The 14600-nt window shown below is 50.3% G+C and overlaps 1 protein-coding gene across 2 annotated transcripts in view; it reads right to left on the reverse strand.

The window, feature by feature from the left end:
- Window positions 1-14600, reverse strand: part of SLC27A1 (solute carrier family 27 member 1) — a 31129-nt gene that overhangs the window by 9090 nt on the left and 7439 nt on the right. For both annotated transcript variants that reach the window (XM_055343668.1, XM_055343667.1), the window contains exons 3-7: window positions 4428-4822; window positions 4107-4268; window positions 3940-4009; window positions 3094-3185; window positions 2913-3022 (exon numbers count right to left, since the gene is read on the reverse strand). In XM_055343668.1, the coding sequence (XP_055199643.1) occupies window positions 2913-3022; window positions 3094-3185; window positions 3940-4009; window positions 4107-4268; window positions 4428-4822 (829 nt within the window). The remainder of the gene's footprint in view (window positions 1-2912; window positions 3023-3093; window positions 3186-3939; window positions 4010-4106; window positions 4269-4427; window positions 4823-14600) is intronic.

The raw sequence follows: 14600 nt of genomic DNA on the forward strand, positions 1-14600 counted from the left end.
GAGTGCTGCTGAATATCCTACAGTGCACAGAATGCCCACCCGCACCCCAGAGAATGATCCAGCCCCAAATATCCTTAGCATTATGGTTGGAAAATGCTGTGCTGGACCCAACAACTCTCAATGGACAGGAAATACCAGGGACAGAGGAACATGTTAAGGGACACCCCAGCAACATCCAGACAGGGAAAATACTACAGGACACACAACCCTTCAGTAAATGCCTTACAAAATGGAAAAAAGGAGAGACAAGGGGCTCCTACAGATGAAGAGATTCTCATGAGACACATCAACTGGTCAAAATGTGTGGGTCTTATCTAAAAAGGAATTTTTTTTCAAATTATAGAAATGGGGAAAACCAAATTTTGACACAGTGAGACATGGGGGTTGAGCCGCTGCCCGGATTTCTGATGATGCTGAGAGCTCACTGTCACTTTTTAGCTGTGATGATGGTGCTGAGCTTATAGGGTTTTAGGGTTTTTTCCCCTTTTTTTGTTGCTGTTATGTTCACGTGTACGGAACATAAAATTTACCATCTTAAGCACTTTTAAGTGTACCATTCAGTACTATACTTTCTTAAGATTTTATTTATTTATTCATGAGAGACACAGAGAGAGAGAGAGAGAGGCAGAGACATAGGCAGAGGGAGAAGCAGGCTCCCTGTTGGGAACCCAATGCAGGACTCGATCCCAGGACCCCAGGATCATGACTTGAGCCAAAGGCAGACGTTCAACCACTGAGCCACCCAGGTACCCCCCCCTTTTTAAAGATTTTTCGGTTCAGTAGTTTAAGGACACTCACACTGTTCTGCAGCCACCACCATCCATCAGAACGCCTTTCATCTTGTAGAACTGAGATTCTGTCCCCACTAACCGCTGACTCCCCGCCCCCCTCCCCCAGCCCCAGGTGTTTGCCATCCTCCTTCTTTATGACTGACTGTGTCGACTCTAAGCCCCTCATCAAAGTGGAATCATACAGCACTCGTCTTTTGGTGACCAGCTTCTTTCACTCAGCACGATGTCCTCAAAGTCTATCCATGTTGCAGAATGTGCAAGAATTCCTTCCTCTTTAAGGCTAAATAATATTCCATCATATGAATACACCACATGGTGCTTGTCTATCCACTTGCTGATGGACACTGGCTTGCTGCCACTTTTTCGCCATTGTGAATAATGCTGCTTGCTGTGAATGTGGCTATATGAAAGACTCTGCTTTCCATTCTTTTGTTTTAAAAACCGTCCTTACCAGACACAAAAGGCTACACAGTGTGATTCCCATTTACAAGAAACATCTGAAACAGGCAAACCCATAGAGAGAAAAGGTAGATGAGGGGTTGCCCAGGGGCTGGGGGATGAGGGGACAGGGATGAGGGGTGAGTGCTAATGCAGACGGGTTTTCCCTTTGGGGGATGCAAATGTTCTGGAATTAGAGGTGATGGTTACGCAGCACTGTGCATATATATACTAAACACTACTGAGCTGTCCACTTTAAAAATGGTTTATTTTATACGAATTTTGCCTCAAAAACAAAATAGTTCTCATCTTCCAGAGGTTTTCCTCAAACATCTATGACGGAAACACACTGCTCTCTGGGGCGTGCTTCGCAGTGATGCAGAAGGAGGAAAGTGGGTGGGGCTGGCCAGGGGCAGGATGGGGTGTTCGAAGGCCCCTGGGGCCAGTGACAGATGCCTGGCCTATACTTTCTGTTCATGTTCGTGAGTACAGGCTTTGCCCACTACCCCCAAAGCAGAGTGTTCCTAGGAAAGCTTTCACAAGTTGAAATGGCATAAAGCAAAGCATATCCCTTGCTTTCCAAAAGTCTGAAATACACCACTTCACTTTTATGAAAGATCTACATTAGTACTGGAATGGATGTTCTCGTAAAAAAGAAAAATCTTCTTCGGATTTCTTTTGGTTTAGTGAACTCAGGTATTGATGTAGGTCTTTCCCCAAAGTGAAGCAATGCAACTGGAGCTTTCAGAAAGTAAGGGATATGTACATTCACAACTCTCAATTATCAAGTTAATACAAAAACAGACTGCTTTGCCTTTCAAGACTTGATTTAACAATGTACCTCAAGAACTCCCCACAAGCAAAATGGAAAATCCTCAAAAATGAGCAGATCACAGTCATTGCCCCAAAGGGTCCCCAGGATGCCAGCCCAGAGCCTCCACCCTGCCCAGCTGTGTGACCTGAGCAGCCGGTCTGATCTCTCTGGGCCCCATCTGTCCAAGGTGAGGTGGTCACCTGCCAATTTGCCAGTCCCTGGCCACACCCCATTCTCTCCTCTCCTCACCCCTTCTTCCTGGAAGAAGGTGCTGGCACCTGTATTCCTACCCGCAACAGGGCCCTGAAATCCTCAGCCTGGTTTCCTTTCACTGTGGAGGGGCTAAGAGAGGAAAGGATGGGTCCCAGCCCCCTTCTCTCCCTGATCCAGGACTGTGGATGTCCTCCACCTCTACTCATGCTTACGCCTCTGGAAGCCCCACACCTTGTGGCCCTAGCCAGCCCAGGGTGGTGGCTGTACCCACTGGTTTTATTTCCTGATTTCCTGCAGCCACCAGCAGGGAAGACTCCTGGGGCACAGGGTGTATTCCTTAGAGAACTCAGGCAGCCTGGGACCAATCCCAGTTGCAGGACAGGCCTGTTTCCCCACCTGCAAAATGGTCTTCGTGATGCCTTATGCCCACTCCCACATAGTCGTAAAGATCCACTGAGTTTACAGGTGGAAGGTTTAGTCTGGGGCTGGGCACAGAGCTCGTGCTCAGGAAACCCCCGGCTACCCTCCTGTTCCCCTCCAAAGCAGCCATTGCGGGGGGGGGGGGGGGGTCTGGAGGAGGGCTGGGAGAGTGGCTGCGCCACAGTGGTGGCCCAGCAGGTGGAAGGCGGGGCGGCGCAGGAGGGGCGGGGCCTGACCGTGCAGTTGTACTTGACGCAGTCATCCCAGAAGCGGCTGGCTGAGAACTTCTTGCGGAGGACCACCGTCAGCCCGTAGATAAGACACTGCCCCACGCCCATGATGTTCCCTGCAGAGGGCGGGCTCGGTGAGGAGTCCCCAGTCCCTGGCCCCCACCCCGCCCCCACCTGCCCGCAGTACCTGCCGTGTGGTACAGGGGTAGGCAGTCATAGAGCACGTCTGCCACCTGCATGCTGTAGGCGTGGTGGCCAAAGGCTGCGATGCGGTAGTACCTGCGGGAGGCGCGGAGTGCAGGGGCTGGGACTTACATCCTCCAGGGTGTGGGAGTGGGGGAGGCGGTACGGGGAGGCGGACACAGCAGGGACCCAGGCAGAGCCAGGCCAGCTCACCAGGGTGCAGGAGAGGAACTTGCAGCTAAAAACTGTTGATGGTGCTAGGGGCCATGAGGAATACCAGAGAGCAGAGAAACAGCGAGGGGCTGAAGGTGACACAGCCTGAGGGATTAGGGGATTCTGTGGGGCAATGGCAGAGGGAGAGGGGGGTGACATATGAGCTGAGACCTGGTGAGAAGGAGCCATGGAGGTGAGCTGGAGAAGAGCATCCAGGTGGAGGGCACAGCATGTGCAAAGGCAAGGCCAGAAGGACCATGGCCCATCTAAGGAAGTATAAGGGACTGAAAGGACATGAGCGAGGCGAGAAGAGGAAGAAGAGGACAGCAGAGAATTGTCAGGGGTTGCACAACACGAGTCTGGATTTTTCTCCAAGGGCCAAGGCAGGTACAAGCAAGTCTGGCACAGGGGAGGTCTGATTTAAGATTTTAAACCCTCCTGTGGCCCCTGAGGGAGGCAGGGCCATTAGGGGCAGGGGCGAGAGCAGTGCTGTCCCGGGATGGGCCATGGGTTTTATCTGATTAAGATAGAAATGTCCCTAAGATTCCCAGCAAGAGCAGAGGGAAGGGGTCTTCCCCACCCCGGAAGACGACCTGGAGTCACTCCCCAAAGCTGGAGTAATGCGGGGGTCCCTTACCTGCTGTGCACTACAATGGCAGCCTTGGGCAGCCCCGTGGTCCCCGAAGTATAGATGTAGAAGAGTCGATCTGCAGGAGATGCACGTGTTGGAGACCGAGCACTCGGTGGGTGGGCGGGGGACAGGGTGGGCGTCGGCAGAAGAAGGGCGTCCCACCCTAGCCTCACCATCCATGCCCTTGTCCGGGGGCTGTGCCAGGGGTGCTGTGGAGGCCTCCTTCAGCAACGGGTCCAGGAGCTGGGTGTCTGGCAAGATGCCCTCGGGCCCCAACTCTCCAGAACAGAACTTGAGCAGGCTCTTCCCCAGCTGTCCGCTCACCTCGGCCACCGCTGCGGCCCAAAATGCATGTCACAGTCAAGGATAGCCAGGGCCCCTCCCAAGGCCTGGGGTGCACCGCACCATCTCCCCGACCCAGAAAGCCCCAGGCCCGCTCAGGCGGGCCCCGCTCCCAGGGCCCCGCTCAGGGCGATCCCTGCACCCAGCCTCACCTGCCGCCAGCTCCCCTCCGAAGATGAGGGCCTTGGCACCAGAAGTGCCCAGGCAGAAGGCCAGGGGCTCCCGCCGCAGGTTAACATTGAGCAGCGCGGCTTCCACGCCCACCTTGGCCAGGCCCAGCCACAGCCCCACGAACTCCGGCCGGCCCTCCAGGAAGATGGCCACCACGTCACCTGGTGTGAAGCCCAGCTGGCAGAAGAGGTTGGCCACAGCATTGGAGTAGGCATCCAGCTGCGCGAAGGTCCAACACACGTCGCTGCCCGCGTCCACCAGTGCCAGGCGGTCGGGCTGCTGCTGTGCCACCACCTGGAAGATCCGCGGGATGGTGTGGCGGGCGCGCTGGTGGTGCCGCAGCTCCAGACGGACGCGGATCAGCACCAAGAGGCCGCTGGTAGGGGCGATGGAGGGGATGGTGTCACTGGGTGCCCTGCCTGGCCTCCAGAAGACTGCTCCGAGCCTCAGCATCTCCATCTGGAGAAAGCGGAGGAAGAGGTCTCTGCGCCCCCAAGGATGCCAAACATTCAACACGGACCTTTTGGTTGCTGGGTCTCTTGGGGTACCAAGGGCATAGAGAGGGCTATTTACCAACCAACCCAGAAGTATCTAGATTGTCAAAGCTGGCCATGCCATGCCATGCAAATCAGAGTCAGTCAGTCCTTCTCCACCAGCTAGCTCAGTGACCCCGAGGGAGCCAGGGTGCAGTCCTGTCCTTGTTTCTCTCTCCTGGGACGTCCAGAGCCTCCCATGGCTCTCACCATCACCTTCAGCCTGGATTCCTCATGCTGCACCCACCCTAACCTGGTGTCCTCATCACCTCCTCCAGGAAGACTTCCAGGGCTCGGCCCCTGTCCTGTGCCCACTGCTCCTCCATCAAGGCATACAGTCCCCCCCGTGGGGCGAGACTGGGGCAGGAAATGCTCTCTTGTCCACCTTGGGAGCTCTCCTTATCCCCTATATTCCATCAAAGCCCCTGTGCAGAGCCACTTGGTAAGGGGTCTGTTCCCCACCATCCCTGGATTGTGAGCACCCAGAAGTCACACCTGCACTGGCTGAGAACCCAGGCACATACTAGGTGCTGAATAAACAGACCGGACTGTGCTCATATCCCCAAATCTGGACCTCAGTGTGCCCTCCATCCCTAGAGGTAGCAGCCAGCACGGTGGCAGACTTTTTCCACTTCCTGCCAAATGATGAGCACTTACTGTGTGCCAGGCCCATGATAGGCAAGACCCAGTGGTGACCTGGACATAACCTTTCTCCCCCTCCAACTTTCTCCCACTCCACCTCACTCACCCCTGCCACATCCCCCTTGCTCACTAACTCCCACCACAGGGTCTTCTTGCTGTTCCTTGAACACACCCAGCAAGCTCCTACCTCAGGGCCTTTGCACAGGCTGTGCCCTCTGCCTGGACCACTCTTCTGCCAACATCCACATGGCTCCTCCCCCACTTCCATCAGGTCTGGGCTCAAATGCCACCCTCTCAGGTGGCCGTTTCAGGATGCCCATCTATTAATGTACCACCCCCCCCTCCCTTCTCTGCTCCCTGGTTTGTTTTGTTTTGTTTTGTTTCAACACAGCACTTACACTGTCAAATTTCATATGCAACTTTCTGATTTACCATCTTGCCCCTGGGCTATTTCTCCCTGCTGTGAATGACAGGGACTCATGTCTACCTTGTTCTAGGCCCTGGAGAGGCAGCAGTGGAGATAGATGGAGGCCCCATTCTCCTGAAGCTCAGCGAGCCTGCCACAGGTAATCCCATAGGACAGTGTTGGAGGGAGGGAGAGAGGCCTCTGGAGCTCCCAGGCCAGGCCTGAACCCCACAGCCCAAAACTAGCAGCCACATCTTTGCGGCTGGCCAGATCTCTGGTGAGAGGAGGGGCAGCCACACATGAGCAAGGTCTCAGAGCAGGCATGGGGACAGCTTTGAGGAGCATAAACAAAGAGTCTTGGGCAGGTTGCTGCCCACCAACTCCCTCTGGATGCCTGCCCTGTTACTCTCAGGGTGGTTGACAACCTCCCAGAAACAAACCCTGCTGGGGCACCTGGATGGCTCAGTGGTTGAGTGTCTGCCTTCGGCTCAGGTTATGATCCCGGGCTCCCCATAGGGAGCCTGCTTCTCCCTTCGCCTATGTCTCTGCCTCTCTGTTTGTCACAAATAAATAAATAAAATCTTTTATTTTTTTATTTTTAAAATTTTAAAAAAGATTTTAGTTCTTTATTCATGAAGACACACAGAGAGAGAGAGAGAGAGAGGCAGAGACACAGGCAGAGGGAGAAGCAGGCTCCACGCAGGGAGCCTGACATGGGACTCGATCCCGGGTCTCCAGGATCAGGCCCTGGGCTGAAAGCAGGTGCTAAACTGCTGAGCCACCTGGGCTGCCCAAATAAAATATTTTTAAAAAAGAAAAAGAAATGAACCCCGTTAACCAGAGAGCTCTGCTCCTAGAAGCCCCTGTTTGCAGTGACCAGGGGATGTGACACCTGCGCCTGACAGGAGCCTGGCACATAGTAGGTGCTCAGTAAGTAGAGGCTGAACAACTATATTCAAGCCCCTAAACCTGGAGCCCCATGTCCCACCCCTCCCTGGTGACCAGTCCTTCACTAACACCCCAGACAGCGAGCACCCACTTTGCACAGGCGAAGCTGAAGCTGATCAGCTGGGAGAAGCAGATCAGTGGGGGCATGGGGCTGGGGCCGGGTCGGAGGCAGGGTGGATGGTGGGGATACGATGGCAAAGGGGCAGGAGTCTTGTGGGGCAATAGGAATGTTCTGTATCTTGATGGTGGTGATTACTTGGGTGTGGACCTTGGTCAAAACCCACAATGTTTTGGTAATCAAATAACCAATCTAGGTAATAAAATAACCTAGAATGGGTTATTTTATTATATGTAAATGATACCTCAAAAACAACCTATGAGAACAGAGCACATTGGTGGTTGCTAGGGACTGGGGGGAAGGGGGAATGACTGCTCATGGGAACGGGGTTTCCTTTTAGGGTGATGGAAATGTTCTGGAACCAGACAGAAGTGGTGGTTATGTAACAGAATGTGCTCCATGTCACTAACATAAATTTTTAAAAAAGAGTTTATGTATTTATTCATGAGAAACATAGAGAAGGAGGCAGAGACACAAGCAGAGGGAGAAGCAGGCTCCCTGTGGGGAGCCCAATGCAGGACTCGATCCCAGAACCCTGGGATCACAACCTGAGCCAAAGGTAGATGCTCAACCACTGAGCCACCAGGCGTCCCACTAATGGAAATTTTATAAGTGCTTTATTTGCTACAAGAAAACCGAACAAGATAATTCACAAAGACTATCTTGCAGCAAGGTTAAAAAGGGAGAGTCCTTGCCTTCCAGAGACAGATTCTAGAAAACTAACAGGTGAAAGGATGCACCAGTGGGACTCAGACAGCGGAGGAAGAGCATGTGAAGGTTATGGATGCTGGAGGATGGGCCTATGGACTCATTACACTATTCCCTCCACTTCGGTAGGCACAAAATCTACCATAATAAAATCTTTTATTTATTTTTTATTTTGGGGAAAGAGAGGAAGAGGAGAGGGAGAGAAATAATCTTTTTTTTTTTTTGAGAGAAATAATCTTAAGCAGGCTCCATGCTCAGCACGGAGCCTGCAGTGAGGCTGGATCTCATGACCCCGAGATATGACCTGAGCTGAAAAGAGGAGTCAGATGCTTAACCAACTGAGCCACCGGACACCCTCCCCACCGAAAAGTTTTAACCTTCCACAAAGGGCCTGTGAGGCCCCGCCTGCCCCAGCCCCATCCGTCTACCCACTTCATCACTCTATTCCTCTAGCTTGGTCTCACCTCCTTCTCTGATTTTCAGTACAGCAAAAGTTCCTGCCCCAGGGCCTTTGCCCATGTGGTTCCCACTCCTGGAATATTCTGCCCCAGACCTCACATCAGGGTTCCTTCACATCCTCTGCTTGTGTCTCTGCCTCTCTCTCTCTGCATCTCTCTATGTCTCTCATGGATAAATAAAATAATAAAATAAAATATTAAAAAATAAAATAAAATAAATAAAATTTGGGCAGCCCGGGTGACTCAGCCGTATAGTACTGCCTTCAGCCCAGGGCGTGATCCTGGAGACCCGGGATCGAGTCCCACGTTGGGCTCCCTGCATGGAGCCTGCTTCTCCCTCTGCCTGTGTCTCTGCCTCTTTCTCTGTGTGTGTCTCTCATGAATAAATAAATAAAATCTTTTTTAAAAAATTAAATTTAAAAAAAGGAAGGTCCCATTTCCCCACCCCTCGGGAAGGGGCAGACTTATGGACTCACGCCTAAGGAAGAGAACACGGCAGTAGTGATGCTGTGTGACTTCTGAGACTGGGGCACAAAGACGGCACCCCTTCCTCCAGGCCTGCAGATGTTCTCACACTCTCTGGGGACAGTGGCCCTGGGAACCCAGCACTGAATTGCAAGGAAGCCCAGGCCACATGGAGAAGCCACGTGTAGGTGTTCTAGTGACACGTGAGAGTGAACAAAACTTCAGGGGATTCTGGCCTCAGATTTTGAGTCTTCCGGCTGAGGCCCCAGACGTGGCAGAGCAGGTAAGATGGTGACATCTGAATTCCTGACCCACAGAAGCCACAGGAAATCACACTGAGCATTGTTTTAAGCCCCTGGGCTCTGGGGTAATTTGTTACACAGCCACGGAACTGATGGGTAACTGATACACTCCCAGCACTCCCAGCCTGTTTTATTCCTTCAGAGTGATCGTCACAATCTAAAACTACCATACCCCTTTATTGGTTTCCTGGATTTTTTTGTCAATTTCTATGAGAGCAAGCATGCAGTCTGTCTGTCTGTTGTGTCCAGGGATACAGTACCGGCACTAACCACAGGGTCTGGAATGTAAGGACCATGCTGATGTCCAGACTCAAATGCAGCCCTGCCTCCTCTGCCTGCACACAACTGTAGTTGTTGAAGAGCATCCCTGAAAATTCATGTCCATCCAAAACCTCAGACTGTGACCTCAATTGGAAGGAGGGTCTTTGGGGCACCCAGGTGGCTCAGATGGTTGAGCGTCTGCCTTTGGCTCAGGACATGATCCCAGGGTCCTGGGATTGAGCCCCACATCAGGCTCTCTGCTCAGCAGGGAGTCTGCTTCTTCTCTGACTCTCCCCATCTCATGCTCTCTCTCACTCTCAAATAAATAAACAAAATCTTTTTTTAAAAAAAAAGGAAATAGTATCTTTATAGATATAACTAGAGTAAGTTTGAGATGAGGTCATCCTGATTCCCCCAGCAGGATCTAAATCTAACGACAGGTGTCTTCTTTTTTTTTTTTTTTTTTTAAGATTTTTTTATTTTTATTTATTTATTCATAGAGATGCAGAGAGAGAGAGGCAGAGACACAGGCAGAGGGAGAAGCAGGCTACGTGCAGAGAGCCCGACGTGGGACTCGATCCAGAGTCTCCAGGATCACGCCCCGGGCTGCAGGCGGCGCTAAGCTGCTGCGCCACCGGGGCTGCCCGACAGGTGTCTTCTTAAGAAGAGAGAACACAGGGCTGGGGGAATGGGGTAGCTGGGTGATGGGCATTAAGGAAGACATGTGATGTGATGAGCACTGGGTGTGATACGCAACTGATGAACTGTTGAACACTACATCTGAAACTAATGATGTACCATATGTTGGCTAACTGAATTTAAATTGGAAAAAAAAAGAAGAGAGAAGACAGAAACACAGGGGAGGAGACTGGAGCCACAAGCCTTGCGACACTTAGAGGCCTCAGAAGCTGGAAGAGGCAAGAGAGGATTTCCCCCTACAGCCACTCAAGGGAGCATGCCCTGCCAACACCTCGATTGCAGGATTCTGGTCACTAGAACTTTTGAGAAGACAAATTCCTGTGGTTTTAAGCCACCAAGTTTTGTTTTTGTTTTTGTTTTTTTTTAACATTTTATTTATTTATTCATGGGAGACACAGAGAGAGGCAGAGACATAGGCAGGGGGAGAAGCAGGCTCTCTGCCGGAAGCCTGATGTGAGACTCAATCCCAGGACCCCGGGATCATGACCTGAGCCAAAGGCAGATGCTCAACCACTGAGCCACCCAGGTATCTCTAAGTCACCAAGTTTGTGGTCATTTGTTACAGCAGCCCCAGGACACTCATACAGTGGCCATGGGCAGGTGCGTCCCTCTCTAGGCCTCATGGTAAATGGGGATGATAAGATCCTACACCTCCTAGGTCGTGGTAGGGATAAAAGAGGTAGATGTAGATCTCTGAAGACGGGACCTAGCCTGTCCTATAGTCTCAATAAACTCTGTTGCTATCCTTTCCCCACAGAATGAAGCACCTGTCAGTAAGGAATCAGAAGTAAATTAGCACTTTATCTACCCAGCAACTTCATTCATATCCACACTGCAAGGAAGAGAGAGGAAAGAGCAAGTTATAAGAGCAGGGGCCAGCCCAGGAAGCCCTCAGGGGTAAGGGTCAAGGAGGAGGCAGGACTGCTTCCTCAAGTATCAGCCCAGGAGCTCTGAGCCCCAGCACAGCCCAGATGGGAAAGGTGGCCTGGAGTTCACGGCTTTAGTTCCAATCCTGCTCCACTACCCACCAGTCTGGGGCCTGGGCAGATCCGGCCCTCTCTATATAGGCCTGTTTCCTTACTTGGAATGCCAGAAGCCTGAGCCTAATGACCTCCACGGTGTCCTCCAGCTCAGCACAGCGTAGGTCCTACCATTGCCCTATTTACAAATAGAAGTAGGGCCCAGAGCAGCGACCCAAACAATGCAATTCTCAGCCTAATACCTGTCAAGTGTGTTAAGTGCCCTGCCAAGAAGAGGGGTTGAAGAAGAGGGGTCCGTTGTTACTCTGCCCAGCAGGATCCTGACTCCGGGCTTTGCACCTGCTCTTCCCTCAGTCTGCAACTCTCTCTCTCCCCACGTCTTTGCAAGGCTGGCTCCTCTCACCTGTCTAATTGTGCAGGAGGGCTCTGCACTCACCGCCCTGGCTGAAGTAGCCACTAGCTCACCCCAACATGTTCGATCCTTCTCGTCACTTTTCCTGATGGTTTTTTTTTTTAATTTATTTATTTATTTATTTATGATAGTCACAGAGAGAGAGAGAGGCAGAGACACAGGCAGAGGGAGAAGCAGGCTCCATGCACCGGGAGCCCGACGTGGGATTCGATCCCGGGTCTCCAGGATCGCGCCCTGGGCCAAAGGCAGGCGCCAAACCACTGCGCCACCCAGGGATCCCTTCCTGATGTTTTCTTATTTCCTCATTGCCTTCTCGGTTATTCTTCTCCCTCACTAGGCCATGGGCTCCACAGGACAGGAAAAGTACCTGCCACCTTCACAGCCTGTCACATTGACCATTGCATCCCCCAAGCCCAGACAGGAGTCCTCAGGGGGTGGGTAGAACAAATGACTTTCTCCGATGCAGACTAGCCCAAATCTGACCATCTCAGCAGCACAGCCTGGCCCCCACTATCACACCACGGAACCAGTGCTGTAGTCAGCTCGCTCTGGTCTCCTGGGTCCGCCCTGGGCCAGGCCCCACTCCCTGCACAATGGGATGAATGCTGGTCCCCAAAATAAAAGCTCTAAAATATCCAAAGTATCTTTTTTTCTTTTTTTTTTGATTTTTATTTATTTATGATAGTCACACACACACAGAGAGAGAGAGAGAGAGAGGCAGAGACACAGGCAGAGGGAGAAGCAGGCTCCATGCACCGGGAGCCTGACGTGGGATTCGATCCCGGGTCTCCAGGATCGCGCCCCGGGCCAAAGGCAGGCGCCAAACCGCTGCGCCACCCAGGGATCCCCCTAAAGTATCTTGACAGCCCCCAAAGACCACTGAGTCACCACTATGGACCCGTTAGGGACCTACCAGAATCCTTGAAGAGCCCCTAGGGGCCTCTCACGGGCACCAAGTCCCCATAGAGACCCCCAAATACCCACAGCCTCCCGATCGCCCCAGCTCTCTGAACCCCCCTAAAACTGACAATAATAATTTAAAAAGAAGTCTTGGGGGGCAGCCCGGGTGGCTCAGCAGTTTAGCGCCACCTTCAGCCCAGGGTATGATCCTGGAGACCCAAGATTGAGTCCCAGGTCAGGCTCCCTGCATGGGGTCTGCTTCTGCCTGTGTCCGTGCCTCTGTGCGTGTGTGTGTGTGTATGTATGTCTCATGAATAAATAAATAAAATATTTTAAAATAATAATAATAATAATAATAATATAAATGAATGAATGAATGAATGAATGAATGAATGAATAAATAAATAATGTCTTGGGCACCTGGGTGACTCAGTTGGTTGAGCATCCAACTCTTGACTTTGGCTCAAGTTATGATCTCAGGTCATGGGATCGGGCCTCACATCAGGCTCCACATTCAGCGGGGAGTCTCCTTGAGAGTCTCCCTGCCCCTCCCGCCTCTTGCATATATTCACACTCTCTCTCTCTCAAATAAATCTTTTTTAAAAAATGAAGTCTATAAAAAATTAAAAATAAAATCTATTAATTTAAACAAGTAACAATCACATTAAGGAATTTCAGGGACACCTGGGTGGCTCAGTGGTTGAGTGTCAGCCTTCGGCTCAGGGCGTGATTCCAGGATCCGGGATTGAGTCCCACTTCAGTCTTCCTGCGAGGAGCCTGCTTCTCCCTCTGCCTATGTCTCTGCTTCTCTCTCTGTCTCTCATAAATAAATAAATAAATAAATAAATAAATAAATAAATAAATATTTTAAAAAAGAAATTTCAAATGTGAGGGCATAAGTCAAGCATGAATAGAAAAGTTAGAAGGTATATTTGAAGAAATATCATAGAAAGTAGGATAAAAAGGTAAGATGGAAAATAAAAAAGAAAAGGTAATTAAAGAACCAGTCCAGAAAATCCAACACTACATTTATTCAACAAATAGTTATTAAGCCAAGCACTGTTCTAGGTATTGAATAACGGGACTAAGAAGAACAAAGGACATAAAGGTAAGTAAATCATCAATACATTCAAGAAAATTTCGTTGAGGGATCCCTGGGTGGCGCAGAGGTTTAGCGCCTGCCTTTGGCCCAGGGCGCGATCCTGGAGACCCGGGATCGAATCCCACGTCGGGCTCCCGGTGCATGGAGCCGGCTTCTCCCTCTGCCTATGTCTCTGCCTCTCTCTCTCTCTCTCTCTCTCTCTCTCTATCTATCTATCTGTGACTATCATAAGTAAATAAAAAAAAAGGAAAAGAAAAGAAAATTTCGTTGACCTGAAACCAACCAACAGACCATACAATGGATGGAAGTAGCCCACCATCTTGAAAAGATCCAACAAGCTTCCAGAAAGAAAAAAACAGATCAGGAATTAGGAGAGTTTCAGACTTCTCAACAATAATCATGTGAGAAGAAATGTCTTCAGTTTTGAAGGAAAATAATTTCCAACCTAGACGTCTATACCCACACCATCAGTCAAGTGTGAGGGTGGAAATAAAAATGTTTTCATACATGAAGGGTCTCAAAAAATTAATTTCTCATCACAATTTCTCCAAAAGCCAATAAGGGTGTGCTGCAACAAATCAAAAGAGTAAACTAAAGAAGAAAACCACCAGGGATCCATGAAACAGGGTGTCTAACCCAAGACAGAAGTAATGCCAATCCTCAGGAAAGTAGCTATGATCAGGCCTGGAGTTATGGTTATGCACCAGGTGCAGAGGGCAACTAGCCTACCCTGGACAATTTGAAGGCTAAAAGAGAGGCTTCTCCCAAAAGGTGAAACTGAAATCCAATCTAATGCTATAGAAGTCATGAGAGAAGAAAGAGACAACTGTTGTTTGGGCTTAAAGTAAAGATAAATACAAAGAAAACTAATAAATATAAAGGCAATCAATAATCCCAAAGAAAATGCATAAAGGTTGTTAATGAAATAAAAAATGGTCATAGTATACTAGATGGCTGAACTGAGAATACTGTTAGCATCAAAACAATTTAAATACTGACATGTGACCTGACCAAATTATGATAATTGATAATAGTCGATCCTTATTATTCACAGATTTCTTCATTACAAATTTGCCTGCTCACTAAAATTTATTTGTAACCCCCAAATCAACATTCACCTTACTTTCACAACCATTGGAGGACACACATAGAGTGGCAAAAAAAATTGCATTATCAATGTGCACATTCCCAGGTTAGGTCAAACTAAGGCAACACTCTGT

The sequence above is a fragment of the Nyctereutes procyonoides genome, unplaced genomic scaffold (assembly GCF_905146905.1).
Source record: "Nyctereutes procyonoides isolate TBG_1078 unplaced genomic scaffold, NYPRO_anot_genome, whole genome shotgun sequence".
Taxonomy (NCBI): domain Eukaryota; kingdom Metazoa; phylum Chordata; class Mammalia; order Carnivora; family Canidae; genus Nyctereutes; species Nyctereutes procyonoides.